At 38.3% G+C, this 20650-nt stretch overlaps 1 protein-coding gene across 6 annotated transcripts; it reads right to left on the bottom strand.

Moving 5' to 3' along the window:
• Nucleotides 1-14043: 14043 nt before the first annotated feature.
• LOC145168780 (putative myosin-binding protein 5) lies at nt 14044-17842 on the bottom strand. Of its 6 annotated transcripts, none has more exons than XR_013742083.1 (6): nt 16971-17842; nt 15612-16469; nt 15299-15518; nt 15096-15200; nt 14456-14539; nt 14044-14348 (listed from the first exon to the last, which is right to left on the bottom strand). XR_013742083.1 is itself a non-coding variant. In XM_079087480.1 (4 exons), the coding sequence occupies exons 1-3, from the start codon at nt 17608-17610 to the stop codon at nt 15313-15315; spliced, it is 1704 nt and encodes a 567-aa protein (XP_078943606.1). In that variant the 5' UTR covers nt 17611-17842; the 3' UTR covers nt 14788-15200; nt 15299-15312. The 6 variants fall into 6 exon arrangements, 1 of the variants encoding a protein (XP_078943606.1); XR_013742084.1 differs by having other exon boundaries at nt 14456-14530; XR_013742086.1 differs by having other exon boundaries at nt 14044-14345; nt 14456-14530.
• Between the last annotated feature and the right edge of the window lie 2808 nt (nt 17843-20650).

Here is a 20650-nt window from a genome sequence, read left to right as displayed (position 1 = left end):
ATTGACAGTTGTCACAGTATCCCCCACTTGAAAAGAATTTCGTCCTGAAATTCATTCTATGTCATCGTTTGTCATCGCATGGGAAAAGTTGTGGATACTTTTCCTTCATGAAGTCCTTACGCTCCCAGGTGTACTCCTGCCCGCGTTTTGAGTTCCATCGAACTTTCACAATCGGAATCTTACTCCGCTTGAGTCGTTTTACCTCCCTGTCAAGGATTTCTATCGGTTCCTCAACAAAGTTTAGCTTATCATTGATCTTGAATTCCTCGAGGGGTACTATCAATGCTTCGTCGGCTAAACATTTCTTAAGATTGGAGACGTGGAATGTGTCGTGAATGGCGCTTAACTCTTGTGATAATCGGAGTTTATATGCCACCGGACCAATCCTTTCAATGATCTCGAAGGGTCCAACATATCTTGGGCTTAGTTTTCCTTTCTTACCAAAACGTACAAGCCCTTTCCAAGGCGACACCTTTAGAAGTACCTTGTCTCCAACTTGGAATTCTAATGGTTTTCGACGATTATCCGCATAACTTTTCTGACGATCTCTGGCGGCTTTAAGCCTATCTTTGATGATAGCAATCTTGTCAGTTGTTTCCTGGATAAGGTCGAGTCTAGTCAATTGTCTGTCTCCGATTTCTGTCCAACACAATGGAGAACGACACTTGCGTCCATACAATGCTTCGTATGGGGCACATTGGATACTCGTGTGGTAACTGTTATTGTAGGAAAACTCAATTAGAGGCAAATGAGTATCCCAATTTCCTTTGAACTCAATGACACACGCCCGTAGCATGTCTTCCAATGTTTGTATTGTTCTCTCTGTCTGCCCATCTGTCTGAGGGTGGTAAGCTGTGCTCAAATTTATCTTGGTTCCTAGTGCCTTCTGTAACATCCACCAAAATCGTGATGTAAAACGACTATCTCTATCAGAAATGATGGATAGGGGTACACCATGCAGAGAAACAATTTTGTCGATGTAGATTTGGGCAAATTTTTCCATCTTGAAGTCTTCCCGAATGGGGAGAAAGTGAGCAGATTTCGTCAGTCGATCCACTATGACCCAAATTGAGTCGTGACCTTTAGAAGTTCTAGGAAGTTTGGTAACGAAATCCATGGATATCTGCTCCCATTTCCATTGGGGAATTTCGGGTTGTTGCAATAAGCCAGATGGTTTTTGATGTTCAGCTTTGACTATTGAGCAAGTTAAACACTTCCCAACATATAAGGCAATATCCCTTTTCATTCCAGGCCACCAATAGTATTCTTTAAGATCCTTGTACATCTTATCCGCTCCAGGGTGGATTGAGTATTTAGATCGATGAGACTCCTCTAGTACCATGTCTCTCAGATCGTTAACCCTTGGAATCCAGACCCTGTCCTTAAAATAACGAACTCCATCAGGTTTGGTTTCAAATCTCACTTCCAAACCATGTAAAGTTTCACCTGGAAGATTTTCCTTGAATAAAGCTTTCTCCTGGGCATCAATGATTTGAGATTTCAAGTTTTTCTGAATTACCATTCCCAAAGCTCTCACACGGGAAGGTTTCACCCTTTCTTTTCTACTAAGAGCGTCGGCTACTACGTTAGCCTTCCCTGGGTGATATCGTATCTCACAGTCATAATCACTAAACAACTCTACCCATCTCCTCTACCGCATGTTTAACATTTTCTGATCTAGGATGTGCTGAAGGCTTTTGTGATCGGTATAAATGGTGCACTTGGTTCCGTACAAATAATGCCTCCATATTTTAAGAGCGAAAACTATTGCTCCTAGTTCTAGATCATGGGTGGTATAATTCTTCTCATGCGGTTTGAGTTGTCTAGAAGCATACGCAATGACCTTATCTTTTTGCATTAACACACATCCTAATCCTTGATGAGACGCATCACAATACACTACAAAGTTCTCTGATCCCTCTGGTAAAGCCAGAATTGGTGCATTACACAACTTGTTTTTCAGGATTTGAAACGCCTCTTCGTGTTTCTCTTCCCAGAGAAATTTTCTGTCTTTTTGGGTCAAAGATGTTAATGGTTTAGCAATACTAGAGAAATTCTCAATGAAGCGTCTGTAGTACCCAGCTAATCCTAGGAACTGTCGTATTTCTGCCGGGGTTTTGGGGGCTTCCCATTTCTTGATTGCCTCGATCTTAGCTGGATCTACATGAATTCCTCTTTCGCCGATCACATGACCAAGGAAATGTACTTCCCGAATCCAAAATTCACACTTAGTGAACTTGGCATACAATTTCTGCTCCTTCAGCAGCTCCAACACTAGCTTCAGATGTCTCTCATGATCTTCTTTGGTTTGTGAGTAAACAAGTATGTCATCGATAAATACAATTACAAACTTGTCTAGGTATGGTTTACAGACCCTATTCATCAAATCCATGAAAACAGCGGGTGCGTTCGTTAGTCCAAAAGGCATGACTAAGAACTCATAATGTCCATAACGGGTTCTAAATGCTGTTTTGTGAATGTCTCCTTCGTGAACTCTTAGTTGATGGTATCCTGATCGGAGGTCGATCTTTGAGAAGTATGAAGCGCCCTGGAACTGATCGAACAAGTCATCTATTCGAGGGAGAGGATATCGATTCTTGATTGTCAACTTGTTCAGTTCTCTATAATCAATACACATTCGGAATGACCCGTCTTTCTTTTTGACGAATAACACGGGGGCTCCCCAAGGTGAAGAACTTGGTCGTATAAACCCTTTGTCTAGAAGTTCTTGAAGTTGTCCGGACAGTTCTTGCATCTCGGATGGCGCGAGGCGATATGGTGCTTTTGCTACCGGTGCCGCTCCGGGAATTAAGTCTATCCGAAATTCGACCTGTCTGTGAGGGGGTAGACCGGGTAATTCCTCCGGAAACACTTCGGGATAGTTTTGAACCATCGGGATTTCCTTGAGTTGCTTAGCTTCAGGTTCTCTTTCTATCACGTGGGCCATGAATGCGATACAATCCTTTTTCAGATACTTATGAATCTTTATGCTCGATACAATGTTTAAACTTCTTCCTGGCTTCTCACCGTGTATGATAAGGGTTTCTCCATTAGGGAGAGGTATCCTAATGACTTTCTCGTAACAACCAATGTCCGCTCTATTCTTGGATAACCAATCCATTCCTACTATTACATCAAAACTACCTAGCTCGATAGGAATTAGGTCAATGATAAAGAGTTTATCAGCTAAATTCAGAGTACAACCAGGAATTATATCATTAGCCCTAATTTCACACCCATCAGCAAGTTCAATAGCATAAGCATTCCTCATCTTTTTCGATTTCAAGCCAATTAACGGTCTAAATGCTAAAGAAACAAAACTCCTATCTGCTCCCGCATCAAATATTATCGATGCAAAATGGTTGTTCAGGAGAAACGTACATGTTATCACTTCACGGTTCTGACGAGCTTCTTCTGCACCAATCACAAAGGCTACACCTCTTGGCCGTCCAACTTGATTTCCTTGGAAGTTTTGCCTGGATTGGCCTTGTCCATTGTTACCAGGCCCTTTGTTCAGTTTGGGACATGCTCTACGGAGATGATCAATACTCCCGCACTCGTAACATGCCCTTTTTCCCTCCTTATTCAGCTTAAAATACTTCGAGTAATGGCCTGTTTGCTTACAGTTTTGGCACACTGGGCAAGCTCCCTTGTGATGAAAGTTACACTTATTGCACTTCGGAAGCGGTCCTGAGTACTGCTTTCTCTCCTGCGCTTCCTGTTCTTGAGTTTTCACTGGTTCTTGCTCCTGGGCTCTTACCATAAAGTTTCTTGAGACTTTCTGCTTCCTCCCTGACTTGCCTCCATACTTCTTCTCTCCCTGATCTGCTGGCTTCCTCTTGCTACTAGAGTTTTCCTTTGTCGATGCTCCCATCCTTATCACATCATTGGTTAGTCGATTTGCTAGACTTACTGCACTTTGAATGGTAGTTGGGTTTGCTGAAGTAACCATTCCCCGAATCTCTGGTGCCAGACCCCAGATGTAACGATCTATCCGTTTCTCCTCAGGAGTAACCATGTGAGGTACCAGTTTTGCTAGTTCATGAAATCGGACTGTGTACTTCTCTATTTGTGTTCCAACCATAGAATGGTTCCAGAACTCAGATTCAAGCTTCTGAATTTCATCCTTGGGACAATACTCCTCTATCAGCAGCTTCTTTAGGTCTTCCCAAGTTAGCTGATATGCCGCTGCACGACCTCGGGTTTGCACTAAAGTATTCCACCAGGTCAATGCCCTATCATGAAGTAGACAAGTTGCATACTCCACTTTGTTGCGTTCGAGACATTTGCTAATGTGAAGGACCGACTCCATACTGTCAATCCATTTCAGCAACCCGACCGCACCTTCCTTTCCGTGGAATTCCTTAGGTTTACAGGCCATAAAGGACTTGTAGTTGCATTCTCTTTCATTGTTTCCCCGGTTTCCTCCACTACTTTCTTGGTTAGCATTAAGTCTCGCAGTTACTTGAGTGACAATGTTTGGGATTGCTGCCATGAGTTGTTGTGCTACCACTTGAGCAACATCGGGTGTTTCGTTCTATGGGCGCCCGCGATTAGGCCTTCCTGACATGGTTCTATTACACAGGAGAAGAAATACGTATAAATACATAAAATAATGTATAATATTTAGTTCACTACTATTTTGAAAACCGTAAGTGTTGTCAAATCATTGGTTTGCATTAATACTAGGCATATATATTTTAGAAAGAAAAGAAAAGAAAAATCTCTTTATTCGACCATTTACCAATTAAATTCTAGGGTTTGACCTCATAGTAAAAGTTTTCAAACATAAAATAAAATTCTTCATTACCATTTGAAATTGTCTTAAAACCAAACCAATACATCAAATCCAAAATAAAGTTTCAAATGTTTTTCCCAAAAGACACCCAACATGGGTTTTCATTTCATGACAAAATAAAATAAAATAAAATACTGAAATCAGAACCAAACACTAATCGCTATCCCAACAAGAAACATCAACACCACAATCATTAATAGCCCAACAAGCACATAATATGCGGTCATCGCACGACATGCCACTCGTCTAGCAGTATTAGCAGTGTCAGCAGTCTCCATCGAATGCTGAAACAGGATTTCCATTCCTGTCAAGACTTCATCCAAAACTTCCCAATGCCCAGCTATCACAGCGAGACTGTGACGTAGGCCCGCTGCTATCGACTGCAATCTCCGGGACTCCTCCGGGGTCATACCTGGCTGCCTGACAGGTATCCCTATGACTTGTTGTGGTGAGGGTGCTCTCGGTCCTGCAACGCTGGGTCCTACCCCGCTAGGTCCTGCCGTGCCAAGTCCTGCTGTGCTGGTGGCTATCCTTCCTGGAATAGGAACACTCTTCCTCGCCGTCCTCCGAATACGAAGCCCATAAAGTGGTGGCTGTGGCAACACCGATGAAGGCGATGCCTCGCGTCGTTGACTCGGGGCGTTGTCATTGCTGATCTCCACCGAGTTTCCTGTATCTTCTGTATCCTCCGGTGGGTCTTCTTCTACCGAGGCTGGGGGGTTACGTCGAGGGATAACAGTGACGTAGCCGGACTCATCAGCTGAGACGGTAGCGTGAGAAGATGATGATGTCGACATAGGGGACTGAGACATAGATTCAATGAGATATGAAATAAATGACAATGCATGCCTATAATATGCAATGCTTACACACACCAAAAATTAACCTTTTTGAATTTTTGAAATAAAGTTTTCTCAAAAATTTTGTTGAACATATTCCCATTATAATTAGCTCAAGCTTTGTATAAATCTTTCCTTAATTAAACATAGGTGATCAGGCTATGTTTAATTGAGGTCCAACGATACAATTCCCGACCTAATTATATTAGTAATATGTTTGATGTAAAAAAAGAATTTTTATAAGTTTTGGTTATAGGTTGTGTTTTCTTAAAGGAAAACTGATGTTCTCTATAACTTTAGCTCTGATACCACTTCTGTCACACCCCGCTAAAGCGGAAACGCAAGGTATGACAGCGACAAAGGTTTCATTGCAAAAGATAAAGATACATCACCATAGCAATATTAAAAAGTTTACAACCCATAGCTTAAACAAAACAAAGTACAAGTTTTCCAAAATGACATTGTTCAAAATATATAACTTCATAAAATAACTTCCACACGATGCAGCATGCTCTATGATGATGAATCTCTATATCCACTTACTAATTATTTCCTGAAAAAGCATGTAAAACGAGCGTCAACTATGAAAATAGTTGGTGAGTTCACAAGTATATAAAATCATGCTTGAAATAAGGCTTTTCGTAATTACAAGTACATTGCTTTAATGATAAACCAAGTTGATTGCTATTAATGAATACAAGTTTATTGCTATAACGAGAAACGAGTTTGTATGTGTATGAGCAAACAATGAGTCTCAACCAAACCTATGACTGAAGCCCTATCGAGATCTATGCTTATCGTTCCATAGATGAATATGGTATCATGCACTCCAGCAATAGGGCGAGTGAGGAGTTGTCAATTCCTAATAGCGCTATCCATAATGACCATTGACTCAAAGAGTTAATGGTTAGAGATAAGGGAAGGGCCTTAGTACGATAAGTTCTCATGTTCCGTGTTGCATAGACATACATAAAGAAACATAGCAATACAATAGCAATCGTGTTTGATACAATTCAATTTAAATACAACATGCAAATAATAGTTTTTCTGGACATGTTTTTCCACCCCAAAACATAAAAACTGAAAATAGGGGAGTGCGTGAATACTCACAATGTTTCGAGTAGATACAAGTGGTGCCTTGGAATACACCAACGTCTTAATGCCGGGATCCTACGACATCAAACACACACTAGTGAGTTTCCATGTCGAAATCTAATGCTAATATACTAAACTCTACATATAGTGAAATGCCAATTTATGTTCTAATATTGGATTTTATATTAATTGGTTACACTTTTTCTGAAATGATGAAATTTTACAAGTCATGTGATAAATACAACTTTGGGATATTAATTTTCCAGATTTAGTAATATAAATTTAAGGGTGTTTCAACACATTTAAAGGTGTTTTAAATTCCTAAAAATGTAAGATATTATCAAATAGTTTCCAAAAATTGTCAAAACTTGTATTTTTCATTCTAAATACAATAGAGGTTTTCCAGAAAATTTTCCTTGAATTTTTGATATGGTTATCTATTTTCCAAATTTTTAAGCCTTCATAACAACATAAATTCACGAAAAATAGCATTCAAAGGATAAAAATTCTCAAACTTTTTATTTTACTGTTATTACACATTACTAAGCTGGGAAAAATATAAAAATGGATTTCCAAGCTGTTTAATTATATTTTACGATTTTTGAGCATTTATTCCAATAAAAATTGAAATAAATAGAAAACAGTTTCCAAAATTACCCAAACTTTTTATTTAACTGTTATTATACATAACTAGGCTGGGAAAAATATAAAAGATATTTTTCAGTGGGTATTTCTATTTTTCCTTGTTTTATCCCCTTAAATAACCATTAATTGAAGAATAAATAACAAACAGTTAAAATAAATTACCAAAAATTTTTGTAACATCATTTACAGTGTAAGTAATCTGGGAAAAATACCAAAAGTGGTTTTCATATTGTATAGTCCTGTTTTGGGTATTTATGTGTATTTAAGTGTATTTAACTTTAGAAAATAGAAGAAAAATAGTTTACAGTAGAGAAAAATCATCAAAATTTTTATGTAATCTCCTACTCTACAACATGATGTTCTGGTAAAGTTTCATGAATTTTGGATAATCAGAACTATTTTTCCTATTTTTAGGCCATTATAATTACCAAAAATTGGGAAAAATAGTAAGGCATGATGAAAAATTCTGAAATTATTTTTCTGAGTCACCCACCACAGGTAAGGGCTGCGAAAATTGTTAGATACAATTTTCACACTATCTAAAGTGGTTTTGTGATTTATTATACCCAAACAAAAAGAAAATCGGAAATCATACCAAACAGCAACAACAATCGATGAAATTTAGTGAGGGGTCATTATTCACCATAGGGGTCATCCATGAATTTATTCCGGATTTATAGACCTCTGGAAGTATTTTATGTGATTTATGCCCTTGTTTTCTTGCAATAATTTTAATAAATCAAAGAAATGATAAAAGCTCTTGAAATTTTCCAGATTATCACATGCATGTGAGGGCTTTCAAAAGGAAAAATGTTCAAATTTTATTCAGAAGGGAAATAGGGGTATTGAACCCAAACAAGTTAAGAAATGTTGCATATAATGGTGCATGAGATGTAAATGTGGCTGAAGTTCATGAATTTGAGTAGCCCATTCAGTGGGGTTTTAAGCCACGAAATTTCAGCCATCATTCACTGGATATGTTAAGTTTCTAAATTATTTTTCCCCAGATTTATGGTTTGGTTTAAGGTCATTGATCACGCAAAGCAAAAATGGTGATCACAGAAAAAGAGCTGTTTGCGCAACCATTTTGTAAAAATTGCCAAAAATCCGATATTTAATATTTTACAGTGAGACCAGTTGGGTTTGAAATTTAACTCGTGGAACTATCCAATACAAAAAGAATATCAGGATTTGGTTAAGAAATGACCGAGTTATGGCCGTTCAAAGCTGAACAATGTAATCTGGCAGATTGCATGTTTGCTTTGAGTGCATTCTTAGGGCATTTTGACAAGAACAACATGCATGCTTCGGTTAAGGTCCGATTTCTAGCACATGCATGGAGTGAATGAGCATCCAAGATGTACTAGAAATGGTTTAAATGCTTTTGGTCATGCAAGAACACAAAAGAAATGGAGAAGAAGATGTAATACTCGGTTTTGGAGTCACATGAACACATGTGCATCTTTTTCACTCCTTGCATGGGTTTGATCCCGGATTTTCACCATCTCAAACACATACATTGTGTTATGGTGAGAATCTACAAACCACAAGGGAAAAGTAAGGATTTCTAGCCATGGAAGGGCATAGAATCCGAAGAGTAGAGAAAACCATGAAGAAGAGGAAGTAAAATCATGAAACCATGAGGGAGGATTGTGTTGTTTACCTTGGTTTTGATCTTGAGAGAAGCAAGAACACTTCAAGACCTTCTCAATTTCGAAATTATGGCAGAGAATGGAGGATTTCCTGGAGGTGTAGGAGAGGTTTTTGAGGTGGGGAATCTTCTTGGAGAAGGAGTGAGAGAGAGAGTGTGTATGGGAAGTTGAAGTGTAAGAGAAGAATAAAATGATTAAGAATTTTTGGGGAAAAATGGAGCATGGGGGAGACGGTGGCAGATTTTATGAGTGTAAGAGAGGCCCTCTCTCTCCTAATTCAAACTAAATAAATTTCCCTTCAATTTTTATAAAACCCAAATTTTTATAAAAATGCCTCTTTATGTAATTCATGATTTATTTAAGAATCTTTGTTTTTAGCTCATAAAATATGATTTATGTTTGATAATTAAATCTTTATATCTTTGATTATATCCTTATGACTTAATTATTTAAATTTTATCTAATGAGGTTCATAACAAATCTTATAGAGTTTTTAGGTTTTAAAGTTTATAAATATGGATTTTTGGGCTCTTTAGGGTTTTTGGAACATTGTTTGATATTCACCATCATATTGAAATGAAATTAGAATATTTTAATTTATTTTTAGGGTTTTATACCCTTTTTCAATTGTAGCAAGGTTTGAAGTTTATTCTAATTATAGCATTGGCATTTCCTATTGTAGTTAAGCAACTTACTAGAATCGTAAGTGTCAAGTATATTAGTCCTAGATCTTAGTTGGGTCCTAGTTTATGCAAGATTTTGACCTAATTTATACTACTAGGCCATGGCATGTTGTGCATGAATGGTTTTTATAAAGATGCATGAGTCCGAGAATGACCTGAATTGATAGTTGTCACAGTTTGGGTTCTGTACTGGGGCGGAGTACGACAGGTTCTGATGGATGAGGCCCACAAGTCGAGGTTCTCCATCCATCCCGGGGCGACGAAGATGTATCGGGATCTTCGCCCCGATTACTGGCGGCCCTACATGAAGTGGGACGTGGCATGGTATGTGGAGCGGTGTTTAACCTGCAGGAAGGTCAAGGTCGAGCACCAGCGACCACACGGCAAGATGTAGCCATTGGATATTCCCGTGTGGAAATGGGAAGACATCACTATGGATTTCATCACGAAGCTTCCCAGGACCGCACGTGGAGTAGATTCGATATGGGTCATCGTGGATCGGTTGACCAAGAGCGCCCATTTTATCACGATCCCGGAAAGTATGTCGGCTGAGAAGCTAGCCGAGATCTACGTTCGCGAGGTAGTGGCACGCCATGGAGTGCCCGTTTCGGTGGTGTCAGACCGAGATGTTCGTTTCACTTCCAGATTTTGGAAGCAGTTCCACGATGAGATGGGTACTCGTCTCCACTTCAGCACCGCTTTCCACCATCAGACGAATGGACAGAGCGAGAGGACATTTTAGAATCTCGAGGACATGCTGTGTGCATGTGTTTTGGATTTCGGTGGCAGTTGGGATACGTCTCTTCCGTTAGCGGAATTTTCATATAACAACAGCTACCATGCCAACATAGACCGACCTCCCTTCGAGATGCTCTACAGGAGGAAGTGTAGGGCCCCAATCTGTTGGGGCAAGGTCGGATAGAGGGTCATGGGGAGTACTGAGGTAGTACTCAAGACCACTGAGAGGATCCAGCAGGTCCGGAGCAGGCTCCCGACTGCTCAGATTCTACAAAAAAGCTATGCCGACAAGCGCCGTTCAGACTTGGAGTTTCAGGTGGGCGACATGGTTCTGCTGAAGGTATCACCTTGGAAAGATGTCATCCGGTTCAGGAAGCGGGGCAAGCTGGGCCCTAGGTACATCGGTCCTTTCAGGGTTATAGCCCAGGTTGGCAAGGTGGCGTATCGATTGGATCTTTCAGCAGAGCTCAGCCAGATCCATAGCACTTTTCATGTTTCCCAGCTGCGGAAGTGCCTAGTGGATGACTCCGCAATTGTGCCTCTAGAGGATATATAGGTTGATGACAACCTGAACTACATCGAGAGACCAGTAGCTATTCTCGACAAGAAGACAAATGAGCTGACGAACAAGAGGGTTGAGCTGGTGAAGGTGCAGTGGCAGCACCGTAATGGCTCGGAGTGGACTTGGGAGCCAGAGGAGGAGACGAGGGAGCACTACCCTGAGTTATTCGAGGCAGCATACTTCGAGGACGAAGTCTAAGAAAAGTGGGGGAGAATTGTAACACCGGTTTCCTGGTATGTTTTTAAATTATAATCTTATTCATTTTTAGTTAGGAACTTGACGAGTTGGAGGCCCAAACTCGTCGAGTAGGAAATGGATTTGGACGTGGGTTTTAAAGTCTACTCGACGAGTAGGACAGCCATAGTGAAACCTTAATTTCGGGGTTTTGTACCCTATTTAAGCATCTTAATCTCCTTATGACAGCCTCATTTACAGCCTCCAAGTCCCAAAACCCTAGCCATGAAACCCTAGAGCCTTGTGTGAGCTTGTGAGCCATTTTTGAGTGAAACCTTCTGTGTTTTGAAGCTTGTGAAGGAAATGGAAGCTTGAGGACTCAAGAATGAGGTACTAGATCCAGCAACTTCGTTTTTTCCTCATCATTTTCTGGTAAACAAGTATCAAACTTGCTTAGTAGCTTCTTAGATCCCTTTATCATCTTTTTATTGAGTTTTTGGTCCAAGAAGCTTGATCTTCGGGATATGGACGTCCCAAGTGAGTGAACCATCAGATATGGAATCATTGAGGGCTTTCATGGAATAAAGGTGCAAACTTTATGGCCATTCAAGCCCCATACAAGCCATAAGATGTTATTTTTGGCCTTTTAAGTTCCAAAAGGCCATGCATGGAGTGAAAGGTGGAAGATTTGCGTGTTCATGAAATGTTTAAGGCCTAGATATCTGTTTGTATGGTATAGTTTGGTGTACGGATGACTTGTGGACCAAGATCTAAGTCCTAAAGAGTTAGGGTTTGAGCTAAACCCGTCAAAAGAGGGTATTAATGGGTAAAGTTGGAAACTTTACCCTTAAAAAGACGTTTTTAGTGTGTATGAGAAGCAAGAAGCTTAGATCTGAAGTGTAGAGGCTTAATCAGTTAAGATGGCCCAAACAGACATAGGAACTCGTCGAGTCCATAGAGGAACTCGATGAGTTGAGTTGATTTGTCCCGATTCTGTACATGGTAGAACTCGACGAGTCTGAGGATGACTTGACGAGTTGGATCGCGATTTCAGGGTTTTTGATTTAGGGGACTCGACGAGTTGATGGGCCAACTTGGCGAGGTGAGTCAAACCAGAATATTAACTTTAACCAGACTGTTGACTTTGACCAGGGGTAAAATGGTCATTTTACCCTAAGAAGGATTATTGAATTTTGACTAAGTGTTATTGTGATAATAATCGTCGAGGAGTCGTTGGAGTAGCAGTTAGAGACTCCACACCGTGAGATTTCACAGACAGCTTTGCGAGGTGAGTTTTCCTCCATTAGGAACGGGTCAAAGGCACCAATGCCGGCTTGTGTATGTATGTTAGTATATGTCGGGCTAGGGCCCGATGTCGGGCTGTGGACGATGTAGGTTTATGTGTTTCCGGACTTCAGTCCGATGCCGGGGGAAGCCTGAGGAATGTCTGTATGCTTGGTGTCTTCGTGATTCTTGCATGTGTTTATTAGAATGTTTCCGGATATCGGTCTGATGTTGGGGCAAGCCCGAGGAATGTTTATATGTATGCTAGATGATTATGTTATATGAATTGTTATGTATACCGAGCTTTGCTCGATGTCGGGCAGGGCCCGATGCCGAATTTCGTTCCGATGCCGGGTGGGGCCCGATGACGGGCGGGGCCCAATGTCGGACTACGGTTCGATGCCGAGCGGGGCCCGATGTAGTGGGCAAGGCCCAAGTTATGTTGTTATGTGATTATGTGATATGTATGGTATGTGGTAGATTGGGGTGACTCACTAAGCTTCGTGCTTACAGATTTCAGTTTTGGTTTCAGGTACTTCCGCAAGTAAGGGGAAGAGCTCAGGATGACTGCATTGCACACACCATAGCGTTTAGTCTGGGATGATTTACTCTGATATTTGGACATGTGATTTTGATACAGTGTTTTGATATGATGTTTTGAGATACTATCATCTATGTTTTTATGAGATGTTTTAGATTACTATGGTTATATTATAAATTAAAAAAGAAATTTTTGGACCGTATTATTGGGATGTTTCAGCCACCACCACTACCACCATCTCTGACACCAGCCGACCCCACCACTGCACCTCTGTCACTTACACCACTGCAACCTTTGCCACGACCAACTGTCATAATCATATATAATTACTAAATTTGTGAACATATATATATATATATATATATATATATATATATATATATATATATATATATATAATCATTTATGATTAGGCATGTCTCGCTGTTGCCAATACGCTGGAGCGTTAGAACGACAAATGAGAAATATATAACTGAGGTTGAATCTTAAGATCTCTATTTTTTTATCTGATCAAGTGAATCGTCCCATATATATATATATATATATATATATATATATATATATATATATATATATATAAGTGAATATACATTACAGCCCCACCTAAGCTTATGTCCTAAACATCAGTTATATATGGAAAAGTGAATATACATTACAGCCCCACCTAAGCTTATGTACTAAACCTCATGAAAATACGTTGTTTTACTATATAAAGATTGCGGTTAGGGGATTCACGGTTAAAAATTCAAGATGTAGATTCAAGATCGACACAATAGTTATGATAAGGAAGCAAGAATATTGATTATCTTAGATCTTCGTGACAGTGGAAATGATAAATAAAATAGAAAAAATAGATGAAATGATAAAAAAATAGAAAATTAATAATAATAAAATAAAATAAAATAAAATAAAAAATAGATGGAATTACATGAAAATTAGATAGAATAAATTATATTCTCGCTTCTGAACAACTTTATACATATCCATACAAGAGAATACTAAATCAACTAAAATTAAACCTCCTTATGGTTAGGAAATTAAAAAGCTTGCAATGCATAAAACAACATAGCAAAATTGCAACTTTTCTCAAAATGTTGCATTATCTCATAAATATAATAATGCCAACTTGGGTTTAGGAACGTCATTAACAGTTATAATGATTCATTTCGCAACACATTCCTCTATTATGCCTTATGTGATTAGTCAGTGCTATGCAAAAACTCCCGGTGAAGCATAACTTGTTCAAATCAGGAAAAGAAGAACAATAAAGACCACAACCTCCCACATGGTACAACCAAACAAAGCAATCATCATGCTTCTTCTACCATCTGCTTCTGCTGTTTCATTATTTAAGAATATACATCCCATAAGTTACTCTAATCAGAAAAGATAAAGAAGAACAAAACAACTATCAATGCACACAATACAACTATAGAAACCATACCCGACAATGGTCATCATGCTTCTTTGACCACCAACTGCTGCCTCCCATTCTTGAGCAAGGTCATTCATCCTACAACTTCGCAAACTGAAATTGAAACCTAGGCTAGGAATACTCTTTCTTTTCAAACTCAAATTGGTTTGAATTTCAAGGGTATTAGTGTGTGTATATATATATATATATATATATATATATATATATATATATATATATATATATATATATATATATATATATATATGAGTTATCATAGCTTAATCTTTTTTATGTCTTAGAAATTTATAGACTATTATTTAATAAAATTAAAGTTGGTTTATGATGGGTGTAAAACATTTGGTTTAGCTGGCTGTGTTTGTGGAAGATGGATGAACTAGTTTTTTAATAGATAGGTGGTGTATGCAATGTATAATCCGGCTATACAACCTTATTGTATAGCTGGATCATGTGTACTTCTTGATAATCCTATGCAACTATTCACATATCTCATCTACTATGACATGGAAATTGAAATTTTTTACTTATACCAACTAATAAGTTACATAAACTGGAAAACCGTGAAGCTGAAACTGATATATGGTCTAAAATTAGGGAAACTCATAGACTTATGGGCCTTTACGAGGTCTCTGATTGTCTTGAAATTTACCAGGATCCTAATAACACGAGGTTGAGATTTGAGAGTTCCCCACAACTTGTGTCTGGCTCCTTTGGTTGCTTTTCCTTCCAAAATATATCATATGTACCTAGAAACCTAATTAAATAACACAAACAAAAGAAATATAAGTTTTTCTGTAATAAAATCATGCATGCATGGTAGTATACTGAGAATAGTGTTGTTAGTTAGCATACAAGTATAGAAAAATTTAAGCATCTATTCTGTTTAATTGATCAGAGTGATCACGTAGCTTCCGTAGATGTTGAGCTATCTCTGTTAGAAGTTCAGCTCCTTTTTCACCCTTTTGAAGTGTCATTGCAGTATGCTTCAAGAATCCGCTATCTGCTTCTAAGGCTCTCAATCTCTCCCTGATTACGGTTATCTCTCTATTTAGGGTTGCCCTATTTTCTTTAACTGCCAATCCACAATAAAGCTATATTAATAATGAACTTTAAAAGAGCAAAGTAAAAAAAAATGAATTCAAGTAAAGAATAGAAATCATATTACCTATATCTTTATCTTCATCATCGTCCCATTCATCCTCCATTGAAGATGTCTGGATATGATTTTCAAGATTCTTTAACATCTCGTAAAGCTGATATTTTTCAGTTTCAAAATCTAACGATGAGGTGCCCCTTCCGGAGTGGCTCTGATCACCATCTTTGCCATCCGTTCCTAGAGGGCTCCATGACTCAAAATCATCATCATCATCCTTCACCAAAGGGCTCTCAAACTCATGATCATGATCATCTTTTAAAGGGCTCCGGGATTCGGATTTCTCACTGAAAGATGACAAAGATTGAGATCTCCATTCCTGGTAATATTCATCAGCATCAGCTTCACATTGATCGCTACCTACTTTCCTAATTTCTCCATATTTCTCTCTGTAACTCTGAAGTTCTGATTCCATAACCTTTAAATGTTCATCTCTCTTAGCTAACAAATCTTTAAGTATTTGAATAGCTTCCTTATCATACTCAACATGCTCTTCCATCATTCTTTGATACTGCAACGCCTCCATTTGCACAGATGCCTTCTCAGCCTGTAACCGTGTGATCATTGCCATAGCATTATTAGCTGCAATAGCAGCAGCACTTCTTTCTTCATCAAGTTCCATAGACAGTTTCATAAGAGTCTTTTGATCTATACGTGCTTGTTTCTTTATCTGTTGAAGACTCGAATCACCATCTCCTGAAGCTTCATCATTGTCTGATGCCAAATCATATTTTTCCATTGATGCTTTTCTTGAAATCCTGTTAGCCCGTCTCGGGCTAACTGAACCTGAATCTGTTAGTGGGATCCCAAATAACTTGTTACTTTTTAACAAATTTGGAGTTCTACAACAGTCTTCATGCAGTTCGTCATCTGTAGTAATGTAATTGTTCAAATTTTCTTGTCAACTTCTAACATACATTCATCAAAAAATGATAAAGAAACAGACTTGCAAGTAGAGATAGGCATAACAGTCCAATATTAAAATGTGTCCTCGCTTGAAAAAACAATTCCATCTTTGATTATGCAAGGAACAGTTTTAAAGCGGGCTAGAATCAACTTTAAACCTGAACAAACTGTTTTAGATCAATTTCAGATAGAATCAAACTTTTTTTATAATTATGTCAAAAAAATTTGTCCAAAGAGTAAAAATTATTTATTCTTATAGAAACTTTTAGCACTTAATATCGCTATATTTTTTTTAAAAAAGCACCAACAAAACATTATTAACTTCTTGAACAATTTTTAATTATAACCTAAAAAAACATTTTTACTTGGGATTTTTCAAATATATATTAAGTTACATTTGTCGTTTGTAACTGCACTTCAAACCGGTCTGTGTATCTCTGCTTGCAAGTAGTGAAAATAACTCACATTTTGCATATGTGCTTAAACCGAAGTCGTACTCTCGCATATCTGGCTCGGTATCTGATAAAAATCTGAGCTCTGTATACCGTGAATCCTCGGTTTTCCATGCTGTTGAAGCACGAAGGTTTGAAAGGCTTCTAGTGTAATCTTTAGAAGCAGCTCTCATTTTCAAAGGTTCACCACAACACGAACACCTATTGACAGGCTTCAAAACCTTCTTATCGTCTTCAGTAAACCCATCCTTCTCTTTTTGCATCCTCCCCAAAAGCGACTGTATATCAGATTCTTTCTCAGTTGCAAACGCAAAAGAACAACCTTCACACATGTTCTTGATATCCGCAAGTTTTCTGTGAATATGGCAATATGCTAACGAAGATATGTCCTTTTTGTGGCACTCGCATATGGAGTCGTTGTAATAAGTATTCGGGTCCTTACACACGAGTGCATGGTCGACACGAGTGCAGAGCACGCATGGTGGTTCCAGATCGAAAATCTTGGCGAATACGCTCGAGAGAAACGCAAGGAGCCCATCGATGTAAAGAGATGCGATTAGTATCCATTCGAGAATAGCCCATAGCAGGAAATGAGGGAATTCACCGAGCTCTTCTACCACGAAATTCTTGAATGATCTTTTCGATAATGCCATTTTTGGAATGATTTAGGAAACGAAGAGAGAGGTTGTTGAGGACGGTTAAATCGGTTGTGGGTTGACAGAGAAAGAGATGAAATGACTAGAAACGAATTGATCATGACCTATGTTGACGAAATACGTAGATCATGATCCACCTCCTTCTCTCTCTAGGGTTGTTTAGAGAGAGAAAGATGGAGAAGATAGGTTTGTAGATACTAAACGAGGTTTCAAATTTTTTTTGCGTAGTTTGGTGGAATTGTAGAGACATATGTTGCTTCCAAAAATAGAAGAGGTCTATTAGGGATAGATTTTGCCTGGATTAACGTTTAATCGTGCAGTTTTCAACCGCAAGGTTATGACATTTGGCACGTCAAAAATGTCATAATTATGTACGTGAGAATATACCCTCTCGCTTGTAGATAAAGAACCCAAACATCCCCAAATCCCAATGTTATTGTTAGTGTTTGATTCAATCATCATTCATCTAACAAAACTTAGATATATATAAAAATATGTATTCAACTAGATACTGTGTCATTATAATATATTGTCTGGTTTTAATTAAATTGATACAGCCAGGTCCGAACGGATGGTGTGGGGTCTTTCTGAGCATGAGGTGAAATGGTGTATCCTGGTGAGATCACTAAAAAAAGAGCTAAAATCAGTCGTAATCTGGGTAAGTCTCGGGTTAACCCAAATTACATCATTATATGAGTCGAAAGATTGTGTGAGAATGTATGGTGAAGAGATAATGGCCTACTAAGATCCTCCATGCAGACGGTATTTTTACTATACTTCGGGGAGACAAGACTTGCCATATGGTCTGAAGAAGTAGTTGGCACAATATGCTTGTTGGCAGGATGTTCGTTTTGTTTTTCTTAGAAGACAGACAAAAAATGATTTGATGTTGGTTGTAAAACCTCATGTCACTTGTGGACGCTTGTCTTGATGGTGAGTAATTTTGGCGTTAGGGTTGGATTGTGAGTCCGAACACTTAATAGCAATTCCCTTGATTCAGAATCAAATGTTGTGGTCCAACTACTTGGTGTAATACACCACTAAGCCCCCCAGTCTGAACTGTACCGGCGTGTCAATATTTAGCATGCTTTTGGTTTGATGTAAACACAACCTCTTGATTTAGAACGCCAAGCGCCATTTCATTTTGTCCCGTTGCCACTCGAATGATGGCTTTGGATGGATTTATGCCAATTAGCATTTAATGCGTCATCTTTGTTTTGTTATCTTCTTTCAGATACTTGTCTCATTTCCCCTCTTTTTTTTTTGCCTTTTTATGGTAGTTTTTCTTTCCTCATGTTTACCCTTGCACTGTTTTCCATTCTTTACTTTTATTTCATTAACTTGCTTCAAAAGAAATAGATGAAGATCAACATATTTGTAGTATTAGCTTTAACCTAAGTGAATCCCAGCTATTGTTGATAGTTGAGAAGTACAATTTGGTGGAGATTAATGGTGTTGAATTTATCGGTGCCCTACATGATGTTACTATAGGACCGTTATCTAGGAAGGTGGACATTTATATGAAAGTCGTAGAGGTAGGAATTCGTTTTCCTCTTTCTTATTTTATTTGTGAAGTGGTGTGTCTTGATGATTTGCCTTTTATGCAACTTAAACCAAATGTTATTTGGAGTTTGGTTTACATTAAACCACTGTGTCGATTGTTGTATGTTCAACCCAAGACAATCATGTTTTGTTGATGCTATCATTTGACAGTCACTAACAAATGGTTCACGTGTTATCAACAGACCAACATATATGCCTCAATTATGATGAATTTGAAGGATTCATTATTTTGGTTGTATGTCAGCCATTTACCGATATACAAGGTACTTTGTTATGACGAGGGCTTTATCTCTAAAACCTAGGCTATAACTATTTCCTCCCCATCATGAAATCTCTAACCAGTTGGCGAGTGATTCTATTCCTATAGAGAAATTTTTAGAACACATTCTCGCTCTCGTTGGAATAAGTTCTTTGTGGATGGTGAAGGGTATTGTGCCAGCATTTTATGTAAACAATGACGATTTGCTTTATTTAGTTTTTTCATACATTTTGTTTTTTTGCACTTTTTGATTATCTATAGTTGTAGGTTCTAGAAGAAACTTGTCATAACCAATGTTTTAGAGTCCAATTATCAGAAGGATTTAGATTAGGAGGAGAGTGCAATGGTTGGTGAGCCTTATATATGTGTGTGAAGTTGTTGTGGAGAATATCATTGATACTAACAAGGTTACTCATTTAATGATGTGGCAGTGGATACTAGCAATGTTGGTTTAGTCCTTGTCGATGCCAAAAAAAGGTATTGTGTTAGGGCATCCTCATTTTACTATGAGTGATTTCGTTGACGTAGATTCCTTTGTATGTGGTTTTTAGGGCAGCTAAAGGAGGCCTTAGGCTCCTTGGAATCAATGATGTCTCTTTTCTTAGGGAGGGTGTCGTTGATTATCTTGATGGAACTATGATCATTAACACACCAAGGTATTAACACTTCTAATAATGCATACATGGGTTACACACAAACTATAATCCAAGCTCTAAATGACAAGAACACTTTTACAAGGGATCCCTCACTCTCTTACACTCCATCTCTCCTACTATAACGTCCGCAAGATATGGCTAGATGATTAAAGAATAATAGGATAATTATTCGTCATAATGATAAATAGATGTTTTTTATAGAAGATTATTTAAGATAAATAACATAAACAGAAGTCGTAGTAATCATAAACCGAGAGCATGCATATAGAGAACATCCAAATCTGACTTCATATGAGGAAGTTATGATTTTTCGAAGTTTCAGTATAGCAGTATGCGATACAGAAACCGAATCTTAGATCGGTCGATTGTTAGGAAAAACAATCTAAACGAGAATCGAAGATCTCGTGATTAAGAGACCGTCGATATAAAGACAGTCGAAAACGGATGTTATATGAAATAGTTATGATTTTTACACGGACTTTAACAGTCTAAGTCTATTAAAAATATACCTTTAAAAATAAATTGAGAATTAGTCGGCAGAGTCTAAATGAAAGTTGTA

Source organism: Lactuca virosa, chromosome 4 (assembly GCF_052849685.1).
Source record: "Lactuca virosa cultivar CGN04683 chromosome 4, Lactuca_virosa_CGN04683_v6, whole genome shotgun sequence".
Lineage (NCBI taxonomy): Eukaryota > Viridiplantae > Streptophyta > Magnoliopsida > Asterales > Asteraceae > Lactuca > Lactuca virosa.
The sequence above is the reverse complement of the archived record's forward strand: the minus strand, read 5'-3'. Positions and strand labels throughout refer to the sequence as shown.